The sequence below is a fragment of the Tachyglossus aculeatus genome, chromosome X1 (assembly GCF_015852505.1).
Source record: "Tachyglossus aculeatus isolate mTacAcu1 chromosome X1, mTacAcu1.pri, whole genome shotgun sequence".
Taxonomy (NCBI): domain Eukaryota; kingdom Metazoa; phylum Chordata; class Mammalia; order Monotremata; family Tachyglossidae; genus Tachyglossus; species Tachyglossus aculeatus.
Genome location: NC_052101.1, coordinates 77,625,073 through 77,640,107, shown reverse-complemented (window position 1 = coordinate 77,640,107; position 15,035 = coordinate 77,625,073). Strand labels below are relative to the sequence as shown.

General features: G+C 41.9%; 1 protein-coding gene across 1 annotated transcript in view; it reads left to right on the top strand.

The window, feature by feature from the left end:
- Positions 1-15,035, top strand: part of CACNA2D3 (calcium voltage-gated channel auxiliary subunit alpha2delta 3) — a 1,043,639-nt gene that overhangs the window by 768,486 nt on the left and 260,118 nt on the right. The window contains exons 15-16 of the mRNA XM_038772667.1: positions 7,141-7,212; positions 8,243-8,323. Of these exons, the coding sequence (XP_038628595.1) occupies positions 7,141-7,212; positions 8,243-8,323 (153 nt within the window). The remainder of the gene's footprint in view (positions 1-7,140; positions 7,213-8,242; positions 8,324-15,035) is intronic.

The window sequence follows — 15,035 nt, the reverse complement described above, 5'->3', positions numbered from 1 at the left end:
GCATTATCCTCAATTTATCTCTTTCATTCAATCCAAATATTCAACCTGTCACCAAATCCTGTGGGTTCGACCTTCACAGCATCACTAAAATCTGCCCTTTCCTCTCCATCCAAAAATACTGATCCAAATACTTATCATATCACATCTACTCCAAGAGGACTTCCTCAAATAAGCCCTCGTTTCCTCTACTCCCTCTCCCTTCTGTGTCGCCCTTCCAATTGGATTTGTACCTTTAATTCACCTTACCTACGGCCCAAAACAGCACTTATGTACATATCTGTAATTGATTTTAATGCCTCCCTCCCCCTCTAGGCTGTAAGCTCCTTGTGGGCAGGTAATGTGTCTACCAACTGTTTTATGTACTCTCCCAAGTGCTTAGTAGACTGTTCTGCATGCAATACGCACTTAATAAATACTATGGCTTGATTGGGTAGACACACATGTAGATGAGTAAGTGCTTAAATGATAATAGAGTATCTAGCAAAGTGCTGTCTTCACTGTAGATGGTACCACCATCCTCCCTGTTTCACAAGCCCGTAACCTTGGTGTTATCCTTGACTCCTCTCTGTTATTCAACCCACGTATTCGGTCCGTCATCAAATCTGGTCGATCCCACCTTCACAAAATCGCTAAAATCTACCCCTTCCTCTCCATCCAAACTGCTACCACGTTAATAAATCACTCATCCAACCCTGCCTGGATTACTGCATCAGCCTCCTTGCTGACCACCCAGCCTCCTGTCTCTCCCCACTCCAGTCCATACTTCACTCTGCTGCCCACGTGATTGTTCTACAAAAATGTTCAAGAATGTCACCCCCCCTCCTCAAAAAACTCCAGTGGTTGCCCATCCACCTCCATATCAGCGTGGCTCAGTGGACAGAGCACGGGCTTTGGAGTCAGAGGTCACGAGTTCAAACCCCGGCTCCGCCAATTGTCAGCTGTGTGACTTTGGGCAAGTCGCTTAACTTCTCTGGGCCTCAGTTCCCTCATCTGTAAAATGGGGATGAAGACTGTGAGCCCCCTGTGGGACAACCTGATCACCTTGTAACCTCCCCAGTGCTTAGAACAGTGCTTTGCACATAGTAAGCACTTAATAGATGCCATTATTATTATTATTATTATATCAAACACAAACTCCTCACCATTGGCTTTTCCCTCACCTTGCCCCCTCCTACTTCACCTCACTTCTCTCCTACAACCCAGCCCACACACTTCGCTTCTCTTGTGCTAATCTTCTGATTGTGCCTGGATCTCTCCACAGATCCCGAGACCACGTCCTGCCTCTGGCCTGGAACTCCCTCCCTCCTCAAATCTGACAATTACTCTCCCCCCACCCTTTCAAAGCTTTATTAAAGGCACGTCTGCTCCCAGAGGCCTTCACAGACTAAGCCCCACTTTTCTTCATCTCCCACTCCCTTTTGCATTGTCATGACTTGCGCCCTTTGCTCTTCTCTCCTCCCAGTCCCACAACGCTTATGTACATATCTGTAATTTTGATGTCTGTCTCCCCACCTTTAGACTGTAAGCTTGTTGTGGACAGGCAATCTCACTGTTTATTGTTGTACTTTCCTAAGCAATTAGTACAGTGCTCTGCATGCAGTAAGCACTCAATAAATGTGAATGAATGACTGATTGAATGAATGAATGAACAAATGAATAATAATAATAATAATAATGATGGCATTTGTTAAGCACCTACTATGTGCAAACCACTGTTCTAAGCGCTGACAATAATGGCATTTATTAAGCGCTCACTATGTGCAAAGCACTGTTCTAAGCACTGGGGAGGTTACAAGGTGATCAGGTTGTCCCATGGGGAGCTCACAGTCTTAATCCCCATTTTACAGATGAGGTAACTGAGGCACAGAGAAGTTAAGTGACTTGCCCAAAGTCACACAGCTGACAGTTGGCGGAGCAGGGATTTGAACCCACAACCTCTGACTCCAAAACCCGGGCTCTTTCTCCTGAGCCACGCTGCTTCTCAATTATGGTATTTGTTCAGCACTTACTGTGTGCCAAGCACTGTTCTAAGCACTGGTGTAGGTACAAGGTAATCAGGTTGTCCCGTGTGGGGCTCACAGTCTTAATCCCCATTTTACAGATGAGGTAACTGAGGCACAGAGAAGTTGTGGCTTGCCCAAGGTCACACAGCAGACAAGTGGCAGAGCTGGGATTGGAACCTATGTCCCCAGACTTCCAAGACCGTGCTCTTTCCACTAAGCCATGCTGCTCCTCTAAATGCTGCCTTCTTCACTGTAGCCTAGTGGAAATCAGCATGGCCTAGTGGAACAACCATGGTCCTGGGAGTCAGGAGACCTGGATTCTAATCTTGGCTCTCCCACTTGCTGGCTATGTGACCTTGAGCAAGTCACTTAATTTCTCAGTTTCCTCATCTGTAAATGGATTAGATACCTCTTTCCTGCCCCCCGCTTAGACTGTGAGCCCAATCTGGGACAGGGACTGTGTCCAGTCAGATTATTTTATATCTAGCCCAACACTTAGTAGGGTGCCTGGCCCATAGTAAAATCTTAAGTACAAATTTTAAAAAGTATATGTTTATTCAACATATATCTATTGTTCATAGCTATTCTATTTCCTGTAACTATTGGTGCATTTGTTATTTCTGTCTTTTAAAGGACGGGGATTTTAGCTTTGATTTCTTTCGCATATTCCTCAAGTGCCCAGTAGGTGCTAATAGATACTACTGATATTGATACATTGGTAAGTGAAGACTTTAAAAGATCCTTGATTTTCCTATAGTCCCCACAGTACTTTTTACAGTTCAATCAATCAATCAATCGTATTTATTGAGTGCTTACTGTGTGCAGAGCACTGTACTAAGCGCTTGGGAATTACAAATTGGCAACATATACAGACGGTCCCTACCCAACAGTGGGCTCACAGTCTAGAAGGGGGAGAAAGAGAACAAAACAAAACATATTAACAAAATAAAATAAATAGAATAGATATGTATAAGTAAAGTAAATAAATAGAGTAATAAATACGTATAAACACATATGCATATATACAGGTGCTGTGGGGAAGGGAAGGAGGTAAGGCAGGGGGATAGAGAGGGGGAGGAGGGGGAGAGGAAGGCGGGGGCTCAGTTGGAATGAATAATAAATTTGGGACAATATATTTAACCCAGACATTTTGTACTAGAAATTTAAAATACATAAAAGAGTTACGTTGAAAGGGAGGATTTTGAATTTTGTCATTCAAAACTGGCTCTCTGGCTATTAATCCCATTATTCAAACTAACACCTTTAGGTGGTTTTATTTAAACATTGCTTCCTGTAAATAGGAATTTGTTTTAAAATGTTGGTCTGTTAGTGTATCTGATAGTCATATTCACTCCAGTATTTAGAAAATTCATGTTAGTAAATCATGGGGCACCAGGAGAATTACGTTTAGGGTTAACCAAATAAAATATTAGAAAATAGATTTCAAGAGTTTCTAAGGTAATTTAGCAGACTCATCTATGATAAAGCAAGTTATTATTTCTTGTAATACTGTCTGTAGTTGAGTATCATTACTTCTTTGGGTAGTAGGGACTTTTATCTACTAACTCATGTATCAATGATGTATTTACATAAATATTAGCAGCATTAAGCAACATTAAGCAAGAATGGTCCTGGGAGTCAGAGGACGTGGGTTCTTAGCTGGATCCTCCACTTGTCTGCTGTGTGACCATGGTCAATTACTTAACTTCTCTGTGGCTCAGTTTCCTTATTTGTAAAACAGGGATTAAATCCTAATCCCTTCTACTTAAACTGTAAACTCCATGTGAGACAGGGACTGTCCAACATGAATATCTTGAAAGTACCCCAGCACTTAGTCAGTGCTCAGCAAATAGTAAGTGCTTAACAAATACTATTGTTATTTATACTAGATGAAGTGAAGTAGAAGTCATGTTTCACAAGCGTGGATTGGATGTTAGTATCAATAGTCCCATCTTCAAATAGGATCTATCTATTTATCTATTATAAATAAGCCACCTCCTCTGCATTGCCCCCACTTGCTCCCTCTGCTCTACCCCCCCTCCCCGCCCCACAGCACTTTTGTGTATATATGTACATATTTATAATTCTATTTATTTTATTAATGATTTGTATATATCTATAATTTCATTTATTTATATCGATGCTATTGATGCCTATTTATTTGTTTTGATGTCTGCCTCCCTGCTTCTAGACTGTGAGCCCGTTGTGGGCAGGGAATGTCTCTATTTGCTGCTGAATTGCACTTTCCAAGTGCTTAGTACAGTGCTATACACACAGTAAGCACTTAATAAATGCAATTGAATGAATGAATCTATCATCTACTCTGTCCTCTCAGTGGGCTAGATCAGGGCAAAATTTCCCTATTATGATGATTCCTTTTTTTAAAGAACTTTCATCACTAGCTGAGTTTTGCTTGTATGTATTACATATATATATATATATATACATGTTGTATGTATGTACATACATATTACATATGTATCAATTACATCAATTACATATATAATTGACTGTCATTCATGGAAAAGAACGCTTTCTAATATTTCAATGTACCTTCCATGAAAAATGACTTAAAAACAGCCTTTTTCCTCCCTGATAACTTGAAGAGAATGTTCACAAATCAGTGGGACAGTCAATCAATAGTATTTCTTGAGCACCTGAGTACAAAGAACTGTAGTAAGGCTAGGGAGAGTTAGTTACAATAGAATTGGTAGACATGATCCCTGCTTTCAAGGAGCTCACAATCTAGGAGGAGACTCAGGCACTTAAAATGAATTACAGATGGGATGAAGTAATGGAGTATAAAGAACTGTATGTTCTATAGGAGCCCTGAGTACCTTGTGTGATGCGTAAGTACTGAAAAGGCAGTTGGGAGGAATGTAGGATGGAGATAGTGAAGTTAATCAGGGAAGGCCTCCTGGAGGGTATGTGATTTCAGAAGGACCGTGAAGATGGGGAGAGCAGTAGTCTGCCTAATGTGAAGTGGGAGGGAAGCAAGAGGGTGGTGGTGGGAGGGGGGAGAACAAGGCACAATTAGAATTCTGGCTTGAGAGGAGCAAAGTGTATTAACTAGAATGTAGTGGAGAAGAGTGAGGGTAAGAAGTGGGGAAAGAGCTGATTGAGTTCCCTGATAGGCAATGGTCAGGAATTTCTATTGGATACAGAGATGAATGGGTAAACATTGGAGGATTTTAAGGGCTGGGGAAGGTGTGCTCAGAACTGTGTTTTAGAAGAATGATCCAGGCAGCAGAGTGAAGTGTGGATAGGAGAGGGGAGAGGCTAGAGGGAGGGAGGTCAGCAAGGCGGCTGATGCACTTTTTGAGATAAGATATGACAAGTACCTGGGCCAGTGTAGTAGCAGTTCGAGTGGAGAGGGACGGCAGATTCTGGAAATGTGGGAGAATATTCAAGAGCGTTTAATGACAGGTTTAATATAGGGGTTGAAAGAGGGGAAGAACTGAGGATAATGACAGTGTTGTGAGTTTGAGAGATGGAAACTTTGATGGAAAAGTGTGGTGGAAAAGATTTGTGAGGGGGTCAGTTTTGGACATTTTGAGCTTAAGATCCTGGAAGGGATCCATGTAGAGGCAGGAGGAGATGTGAGAGGAGAGAGGTTGAAGCTGATGAGGTACATTTGAGAATGGAGATGGCATTTGAAGCTGTAGGAGTGGATGATCTTCCTCTGGTTAGCTAAAACTACAAAACAGTTCTTAGTGCATTTTCCCTTTTTATGTTTTCCTTGATTGTGAAAGATCCAATTTTATGTACATTTAGTATTAGGGAAGAAGGCATTTCTACCTTCTAAGTAATGATGCAAATGCTACCTGTGAATATAATCTGATTGACTGAACAATTGTTAATTACCTACATTCACAGGTGTGTGACATAGCTATAGTGATTAATTATTGATGGTTCTTTGCTTTTTGTCATAGAAGAACTCTGATCTGTTTTATTATCCTTATTTAGATGAACAGTGTGGCCCCATGTAAAAAGCATGAGGTATGAGCTAGAGGACCTGGGTTCTAATCCCGGCTCTGCCACTTGCTGCTGTGTGACCCTGGGCAAGTCAATTAAGTTCTCTGTGCTTCTGTTCCCTCATCTGCGAATGGGGATTCAATACCTGTTCTCCCTCCTACTTAGAATGTGAGCCCCATGTGGTACCCGACATAGTAAATGCTTAAAAAGTGCCATAATTATTGTTATTATTATTATTATGATTATCATTGATATATACTGACTCCATTCAAAAGAACCATTAACATTACCCAGTTTGATTTTTAAATGCAAACCAAAGTTCAGACAGTCTAATTGTTTCATTCAGCTCGTGACTTATTTTTATCAGTCTTTCTATAACATCACAAATGTTTCAAAGATGAAATAACCCAGTTAATTTCTGATATCCGATTGGCATTTTCATAGTGCTTTTTTCTTTTAAATACTGTAGGCACTCAATGCTTTCCATTCTGCTTTTTTTCAGTGCATTTTCACCCAAATTTAATTGTGATTATTCATTTTGAAAAGTCTCATAATGGCTAAGTGTACACAGAAGCTTTCACACCTTAACCAGATATCATTTAGGATTTTCTAATACCTTTTGACCAATTTCAGTACAGTAAGACCAAAAAGGATTAAATTGAGATGGTACAAATAGGATTTTTTTTTTCAGAGAGCTTGTATCTCACCACATGCCGCTGGTTTGACTGAGGACTTTGATTGGCAACTGCTGTCTGATGGTGTTAATGATTCTGGGCTGTTCCTTCTTTCCCTCTCATTGTCTTCCTGCCTGCCTGAACTCTGAGATCTCCCAAGATGGAACAAAGCGTTGAGGCAGGGCTCAGGGAGCTCAGAATGTGATCTATTGATCAAGTCAACCTCTTGATGTCTGGAATCCCAGAGTGGGATGAGAGACAGACTCCCAATTCATTGGTTTCTGCCTTCGATAGATGGGTCCCATGAAGATTTGAGGGAAAAAATTACAGGAAGATTATTTTAAAGAAAATATGCAAACCCTGTGGAAACATAGCTATAGTCTGCAAATAAAAAAAGGATCTGTTTTAAATAATTTTTTACAACTTGCTTAGTGATGGACATATGCTGCTTGTGGATAATATATCCTCTTTCCACTCCCCAAATTTAGCTCGCTGACAATCAAGGATTAGTTCTGATGACTACAGTGGCCATGCCGGTATTCAGTAAGCAAAATGAAACTGTAAGTCTTTGGGTTGCATTATCTATTTTGTATTGTGATGATTTCATTGAGAATTTCTCTTAAATGACTTTTTATCTTTTAAGTTTTGGGATTTATATCTATCGTTTGCCTCCTGATATGTCTGTTGTAAGCATAAATAATTTCAATATATTCAGCCAATTCAACACTTTCCCCTAATGTCTTAATGTTGAATATCCAGGGGAGAAAAACTCCAGCAAATTACTATGAGCACAGGGGTGGTTGTTCATTCATTCATTTATTCAATCGTATTTATTGAGCACTTACTGTGTGCAGAGCACTCTACTAAGCTCTTGGGAAGTACAAGTTGGCAACATATAGAGGCGGTCCCTACCCAACAGTGGGCTCACAGTCTATTTTTTCCTGTGTGTTCCCTGTAAGGGAAACCAGTATAGTCACTCACACATATCTGGCCCAAATGACCTTTTAAAATCAGATAGTTTTGGCACCCTTATTGCTCTTACCTGTTTTTGAATAATGCATCCTGCAGTCCCCACCCACCTGTTTTTAATTCACTGGAGTAATTGCACATTGTTTTAACTCCTCAGTTCTCTACTGAGCACCCTCTGGTAGTGAATTTGGGGAAAGGAGAGAACTAGCATTTTCATGCATAATTTTTCCCTTGGCTGAGTGTTGGCAACTTAATTATATGCATGTTGATCAGCTGGAAGTTTGGGCACTAATGATTTTAATTTAAGGAGAAAGAGAAGAAAGGATTGTTTATTTGCATGGGCGTATGTTTGCCCTTATTAGTTACAACTCCCCATTAGTCTAACTTTTCTCTTTTCTGTCACAGAGACCTAGAAAACCCACAGTTCATAGCATACAATAGTAACAGTAGTAGATAATGATACATAATTTGTGTATACTATTATGTGTGTATATTTCAGCAATTTCTGTTTCTGTACCTGAGTGTTATATTATGTTGTACTCTCCCAAGTGCTTAGTACAGTGCTCTGCACACAGTAAGCACTCAATAGATATGATTTTTTTTAATGTTTATTTCCAACAGAGATCTAAAGGAATTCTTTTGGGTGTAGTTGGCACAGATGTTCCAGTGAAAGAGCTTCTGAAGACTATTCCAAAATATAAGGTAAATGTGATAAATGTGAGTCAATTTACACCACTGATAGCTGATATTCAACAATCATGAGTGGTGTCTGTGGAGAGATTGTCCTCATTTACAAGAGGTCCTGATTAGCCATCCTTGGCATGCTCTAAATTGGCCACTTTCTTCATGTTTCTCCTCCCCCGCCGCCCCATCATCATGTCTTAAATTACCATTATGGCCTTTAGAAGCAGTCCTAAATCACCTGATTCAATTGCTCATTTCAGTGAGTCTTGGTTTTTTTTTTTTCCCAAGGTGTGAGTATGGTAGGCATGGTACTTTGGAAGACTGTATTAATGCTTTCAGGTCATTAAGGGACCAATAATATAGTAGCACTTCAGTAGGCTGACAATATATATTTTAAAGAAATATGGGACATAAGATCTCACTGTGCAAAGTCAACAGTTTATTGTATCCACTCAGTTTTTTTATAGTATTTGTTAAGGGATTTTATTCTGATTACTTGACACCTGTCCACATGTTTTGTTTTGTTGTTTGTCTCCCCCTTATAGACTGTGAGCCCGTTGTTGGGTAGGGTCCGTCTCTATATGTTGCCAGCTTTTACTGCCCAAGTGCTTACTACAGTGCTCTGCACACAATAAGCACTCAATAAATACGATTGAATGAATGAATGAATGACTATGTGTCAAACACTGTTCTTAGAGCTGGGGTAGGTACAAGTTAAGTCAGACAGTCCCTGTCATGCACAGAACTCATAATCTAAATAGGAGCGAAAACAGTTATCCCCATTTTATAATTGAGGAAACCAAGGCAGGGAGAAGATAAGGATTTGCCCAAGGTCACACAGCAAGCAATTAGCCAAAGTGGAATTAGAACCCAGCTCCTTCTGACTCTCAGGCTCATGCTCTCTTCACTAGGCCACACTGCTTCTCAGTGAGGTCTGAATATATTTTCTGAAATTCTGCAAGCTAATCTATCAGCCCATCAACTCTTTTTGATAGATTTGTGACCCAATACATTTTCTAGCTGCCTCACCTGCCATCTAAATTACCCTTTTCTGAAACCCCAGTGACCCCAATCAAACAATGATATTTATTGAGGACTTTGTGCAGAACACTCTACTAAATGCTTGAGAGAGTGTAATACAACAGAGTTGGTAGACATGATTCCTGCTCTCCAGGAGCTTACAGTCCAGACAGACATTAAAATAAATTACAGAGAGGGGAAATGGCAGCGCATAAAGTATAAGTGCTGTGGGGTTGGGGTGGGGAAAATATCGAAGTACTTTATGGGGTACAGCCCCAAATCCATAAGAATTGCAGGAGGGCAGGTGAATAGTTGGGGAGATGAGGGCTTAGTCAGGGAAGGCTCCTTGGAGGATATGTGCTTTTAATAGGGCTTTGAAAATGGGAAGAGTGGTGATCTGTCAGATATAAGAAGGAGGAAATTCCAGGCCAGAGGGAGGATGGTGGCAAAGGGTTGGCAGCATGATAGATGAGTTGTAAGTACACTGAGTAGGTTGGTGTTGGAAGAGTGAGGGGTGCAGGATGAATCGAAGTGGGAGAGGAGTGAGGTTAGGTAGTAGTAGGAAAGATTAGGTAGTAGTAGGAATAATAGTATGTATTATTCATTCATTCAATCATATTTATTGAGTACTTTGCACAGAGCACTGTACTAAGTGCTTGGAAAGTACAATACAGCAATAAAGAGAGACAGTCCCTGCCCATAACGGGCTTGCAGTCTAGAGGGAAGGAGTCAGACATCAAAACAAGTAAATAGGCATTACTATAAATACATAAAATTGTATGTATGTATATATATGCATATGTACATAAGTGCTGTGGGGTGGGGGAGAGGGAGAACAAAGGGAGTGAGTCGAAGTGACACGGAAGGAAGGGGGAGCTGAGGAAAAGGGGCCTTAGCCTGGGAAGGCCTCTTGGAGGAGGTGTGCCTTCAGTAGGGCTTTGAAGGGAGGAAGAGTGATTGTTGGGCAGATTTGAGAAGGGAGGGCATTCCAGGCCCGAGGTAGGACGTGGGCCAGGGGTTGGTGGCAAGACAGGTGAGATTGAGGCACAGTGAACAGGTTAGCACCAGAGGAGCAGGGTGTGGGGGCTGGGAAGTAGAAGGAGAGAAGGGAGGTGAGGTAGGAAGGGGCAAGGTGATGGAGTGCTTTAGAGCCAACAGTGAGGAGTTTTTGTTTGATATGGAGGTTGTTAGGCAACCCCTGGAGATTTTTGAGGAAGGGGGTGACATGTCCTGAACCTTTCTGTAGAAAGGTAACCCGGGCAGTGGAGTGAAGTATGGACTGAAGTGGGGAGAGGCAGGAGGTAGGGATGTCAGAAAGGAGGCTGATGCAGTAATCCAGTTCATTCATTCATTCATACATTGAATCATATTTATTGAGCACTTACTGTGTGCAGAGCACTGTACTAAGCTCTTGGGAAGTACAAATTGGCAACCTAGAGAGACGGTCCCTACCCAACAATGGGCTCACAGTCTAGAAGGGGGAGACAGACAACAAAACAAGTAAACAGGTGTCAATACTATCAGAATAATAGAATTATAGCTATATACACATCATTAATAAAATAGAGTAATAAATATGTAAAAATATGCACAAGTGAAGAGGGGAAGAGGGTAGGGAGGGGGGAAGATTGGGAGGGGAGGAGGAGTATAGGAAAAAGGGGGGCTCAGTCTGGGAAGGCCTCCTGGAGGGGGTGAGCTCTCAGTAAGGCTTTGAAGGGAGGAAGAGAGCTAGAGAAGCAGCGTGGCTCAGTGGAAAAAGCCCGGGCTTTGGAGTCAGAGGTCATGGGTTCAAATCCCGGCTCCTCCACTTGTCTGCTGTGTGACTTTGGGCAAGTCAGTTAACTTCTCTGTGCCTCAGTGACCTCATCTATAAACTGGGGATTAAGACTATGAGCCCCCCGTGGGACAACCTAATCACCTTGTAAACTCCCAAGCACTTAGAACAGTGCTTTGCACATAGTAAGCGCTTAATAAAAAAACTGCCATTATTATCATTATTAGTTTGGCAGATGTGTGGAGGGAGGGTATTCCAGGCCAGGGGTCGATGGCGGGACAGGCAAGAACGAGGCACAGTGAGGAGGTTAACTGTGGCAGAGGAGCGGAGTGTGGGGCCTGGGCTGTAGAAGGAGAGAAGGGAGATAAGATAGGGATAGGACAGTGCTCTGCACACAGTAAGCGCTCAATAAATATGATTGAATTAATAGGATGGGATATCCAGTTGGGGTAGGATGAGCGATTGTGCTAAAGTGGTAGTGGTATTCACTGCGTAGCACTTTATTAAGTGGTAGGAAAGAATACACAAGTGGGAATTAGACATGGTCCCCTGTCCCTTGGTGGACTCACGATCTAAAAAAAAAAAGGGTTAGAGCAACAGATACATAAGATGAAATATGACAAAACAATAATATAACAAAGATAAAAACAAAGCTTACTAAACCATTTTAGCTAGGGGTACAGAAAGGGGAGACCTGTTTGAGTATCTTAATAGCAGTGGTAAGAAATTTCTGTTTGATTTGGAAATATATGGACAGTCATTTGAGCTTTCTGGAAAGTGAGGAGGCATGGAATTAACATGGTTTTTGAACAATGATCCAGGCACCAGAATGAAGTGTGGACTGGAGTGGGTAGAGACAGGAGGCAGGGAGGAGGCTGATGCAGTAGTCAAGATGAGATAGTGTAAGTGCTTGGACCAACCTGGTAGCAGTTTGGATGGAGATGAAGGAATGGATTCTAGAGATGTTATAAAGGAAAAACTGATGGGATTGATGACAGATCGAATATGTGGGTTGATTGAGAGAGAAAAGTTGAAGATAACGCCATGACTATGGATTTGTGAGGCAGGTAGAATGGTGGTGGTGTCTACTTTGATGGGAAAGAAAGGAGGTGGACTGGGTTTAGGTGGGTAGATGAGGAGTTCTGTTCTAGACATGTTAAGTTTGAGTTGTCAGTGGGACATCTAAGAAGAGATGTCCTGAAGGCAGAAAAAAATTCAATCGTATTGAGTACTTACTGTGTGCAGAGCACTGTACTAAGCTCTTGGGAGAGTACAATATAACAATAAACAGACACATTCCCCACCCACGATGAACTGCAAGACTTCAGAAAAGAGAGGTCAGGCCTGGAGAGGTAGATTTGGGAATCATCTCTATAAAGATGGTAGCTGAAGCCATAGGAGTGAATGAGTTCTCCAAGGAAGTCGGTGTAGATGAAAAATAGGAGGGAAAACCAGAAGTGAGCCTTGAACGACCCCCACAGTTAGAGCGTGGGCGTCAGAAGAGAAGCTGTCTCAAAAGAGACTGAGAAGGAGTGGCCAAAGAGATAGGAAGAGAAACAGGAGAGGACAGTGTAAGTGAAGCCAAGTTTAGACAGTGTTTCCAGGAGAAGGGGGTGGTCTGAAATATTGATAGCAGCTGAGACATCGAGGAGAATTAGTATGGAGTAGAGGCCATTGGATTGGACCCAGCCCCTGCTTTTCTCCCCTTTTGTGGGCAGAGAATGTTTCAGTTTGTTATTCTGTGCTTCCCAAGTGCCTAGTACAGGGCAGTGCACCATTTGGGCATTCAATAAATGCTGCTACCACTAGTAGTAATACTACTAATAGTTTCTGGTCTTTGTTCTCTCCCCTGGGGTGCTCCCTATCCCCATTTGTTTCCCAATGTGCTTGGCCTCTGTTCTTCATCTCACAGTACTCCTATATCCTATAGCCTCTTTGTCCTTAACGTTCCCTATTAGGATGACATTGAGCACACTTATTACAGTTAGGAAAATTGTGGCTGCAAACAAGAATGCCAGAGAAGAGAGGTGGGATCAGAGAGCAGTATCAAAAACTGAATTGTAAGTCATTTAAATCATATTAATTCACTATGTATCTGTTATTTTTCTTTTAGTGGTATCTGTTAAGTGCTTACTATGTGCCAGGCACTGTACTAAGTGCTGTGGTAGATCCAAGCGAATCAGGTTGAACACAGTCTCTGTCCCACATGGGGCTCATAGTCTTAATCTCCATTTTGACAGATGAGGAAACTGAGGCACAGAGAAGTTAGGTGACATGTCCAAGGTCACACAGAAGACAAGTGGTAAGGCTAGAATTAGAACCCAGGTCCTTCTGACACCCAGGCCCATGCTCTTTCCACTATGCCATGCCACTTGTCTGTCTTAATTATCAGAGAAGTGGCACAATGCTCTTTCTGTGGTTCATCTCCTCAAGGCTCCATCAGTCCTATCCCTCTCCCCACAGTTCCTTCAGCTTTGGAATGGTGAGCAGGATAATATGGGCACACATGCACACATTTTTATGTTTGTGCACTCTCTTCTACTAATTAATAAAAATAATGGTAATAATTATGGTAGTTAAGTGCTTACTATGAGAGAAGCTCTGTACTAAGCACTGGTGTAGATACAAGATAATCCACATGAAGCTCACAGCCTAAGTAGGAGGGAAAACAGGCATTGAATCTCAATTTTGTCGATGAGGGATCTTAGGCACAGAGAAGGTAATTGACTTGTTCAAGGTCCCACAGCAGGTATGTGGTAGAGCCTGAAGTAGAACCTATGTCCCCTGACTCTCAGGCCCATTTTCCCTCCTTGCAAGGCTTCTTTCAGGGATTCTTTCTCGCTCCAACTCTTTTCCAGGTGTGTTGGGGTGATTGAGAGGATTACCTTCCTTGGTCAGTGGTGCCCCTGGAATGCTGAGGCAGAGAGAAACCATGGTCTTCAAGTTCCCTCCACCCACCTAAGGAAAGAAGGCTGTGGAACCAATCAATCAATCATATTTACTGAGCATTTACTCTGTGCAGAGCACTATACTAAGCGATTGGGAGCGTACACTATAACAATATAACAGAGTTGGTGTACACATTCCCTCCCCACAGTGAGTTTACGCTCTGGAGGGGGAGACAGACAGTAATATAAATAAATTATGGATATGTACATAAGTGCTGTGGGGCAGAGGGAGGGATGAATAAAGGGAGCAAATCAGGTTGATGCAGAAGTGAGATGAGGAAAAATGGGGCTTAGGGAAGGTTTCTTGGAGGAGATGTGCCTGCAATAAGACTTTGAAGGTGGGGAGAGTTATTTTCTGTTGGATACGAAGAGGGCATTCCATGACAGAGAGAGAGACGAGATCGAGGTACAGAGTGTAGGTTGGCATTAAAGGAGCAAAATGTGTGGGCTAGCTTGTAGTAGGAGAGCAGTGAGGTGAGATAGGAGAGGACAGGGTAATTAAGTGCTTTAAAGCCAATGGTAAGGAGTGTGGAAGGTAGTGAGCAGGAGATGAGAGAGTAGACTTCTGGCCTCCATCCATGCTTGGGGGAAGAATATATTCCATTTCCTTTCCCCAACCTCATTGCTATAGACCTATCTAGACTTTTCTAATTTTTCACCTGGAACTATTCAGACTGGAACTCTGAATAGCTCCTACTACCCAGGACCAATCAATCACCTTCCTGTCAGCCTACTTAGAGGCCTGAACAAGCATCTCACTTATTCTCGAGAAGTAGTTTATAAATTGGGAGAATCTGATGTATGATGCATGATGTTGAGAGTCTCAAAGAATAATGGCAAAGGTAAGTAGTAGTAGTAGTAATGGTATTTTTTGAGCACTTCCTGAGTGTGGTACACTGAACTTAGTGCTTGGAAGATTCAATAAAAGTGAAATACACATTCTAATGGGGAAAGCTTACAGTCTAATGGGTAATAAGGATATTGCAGT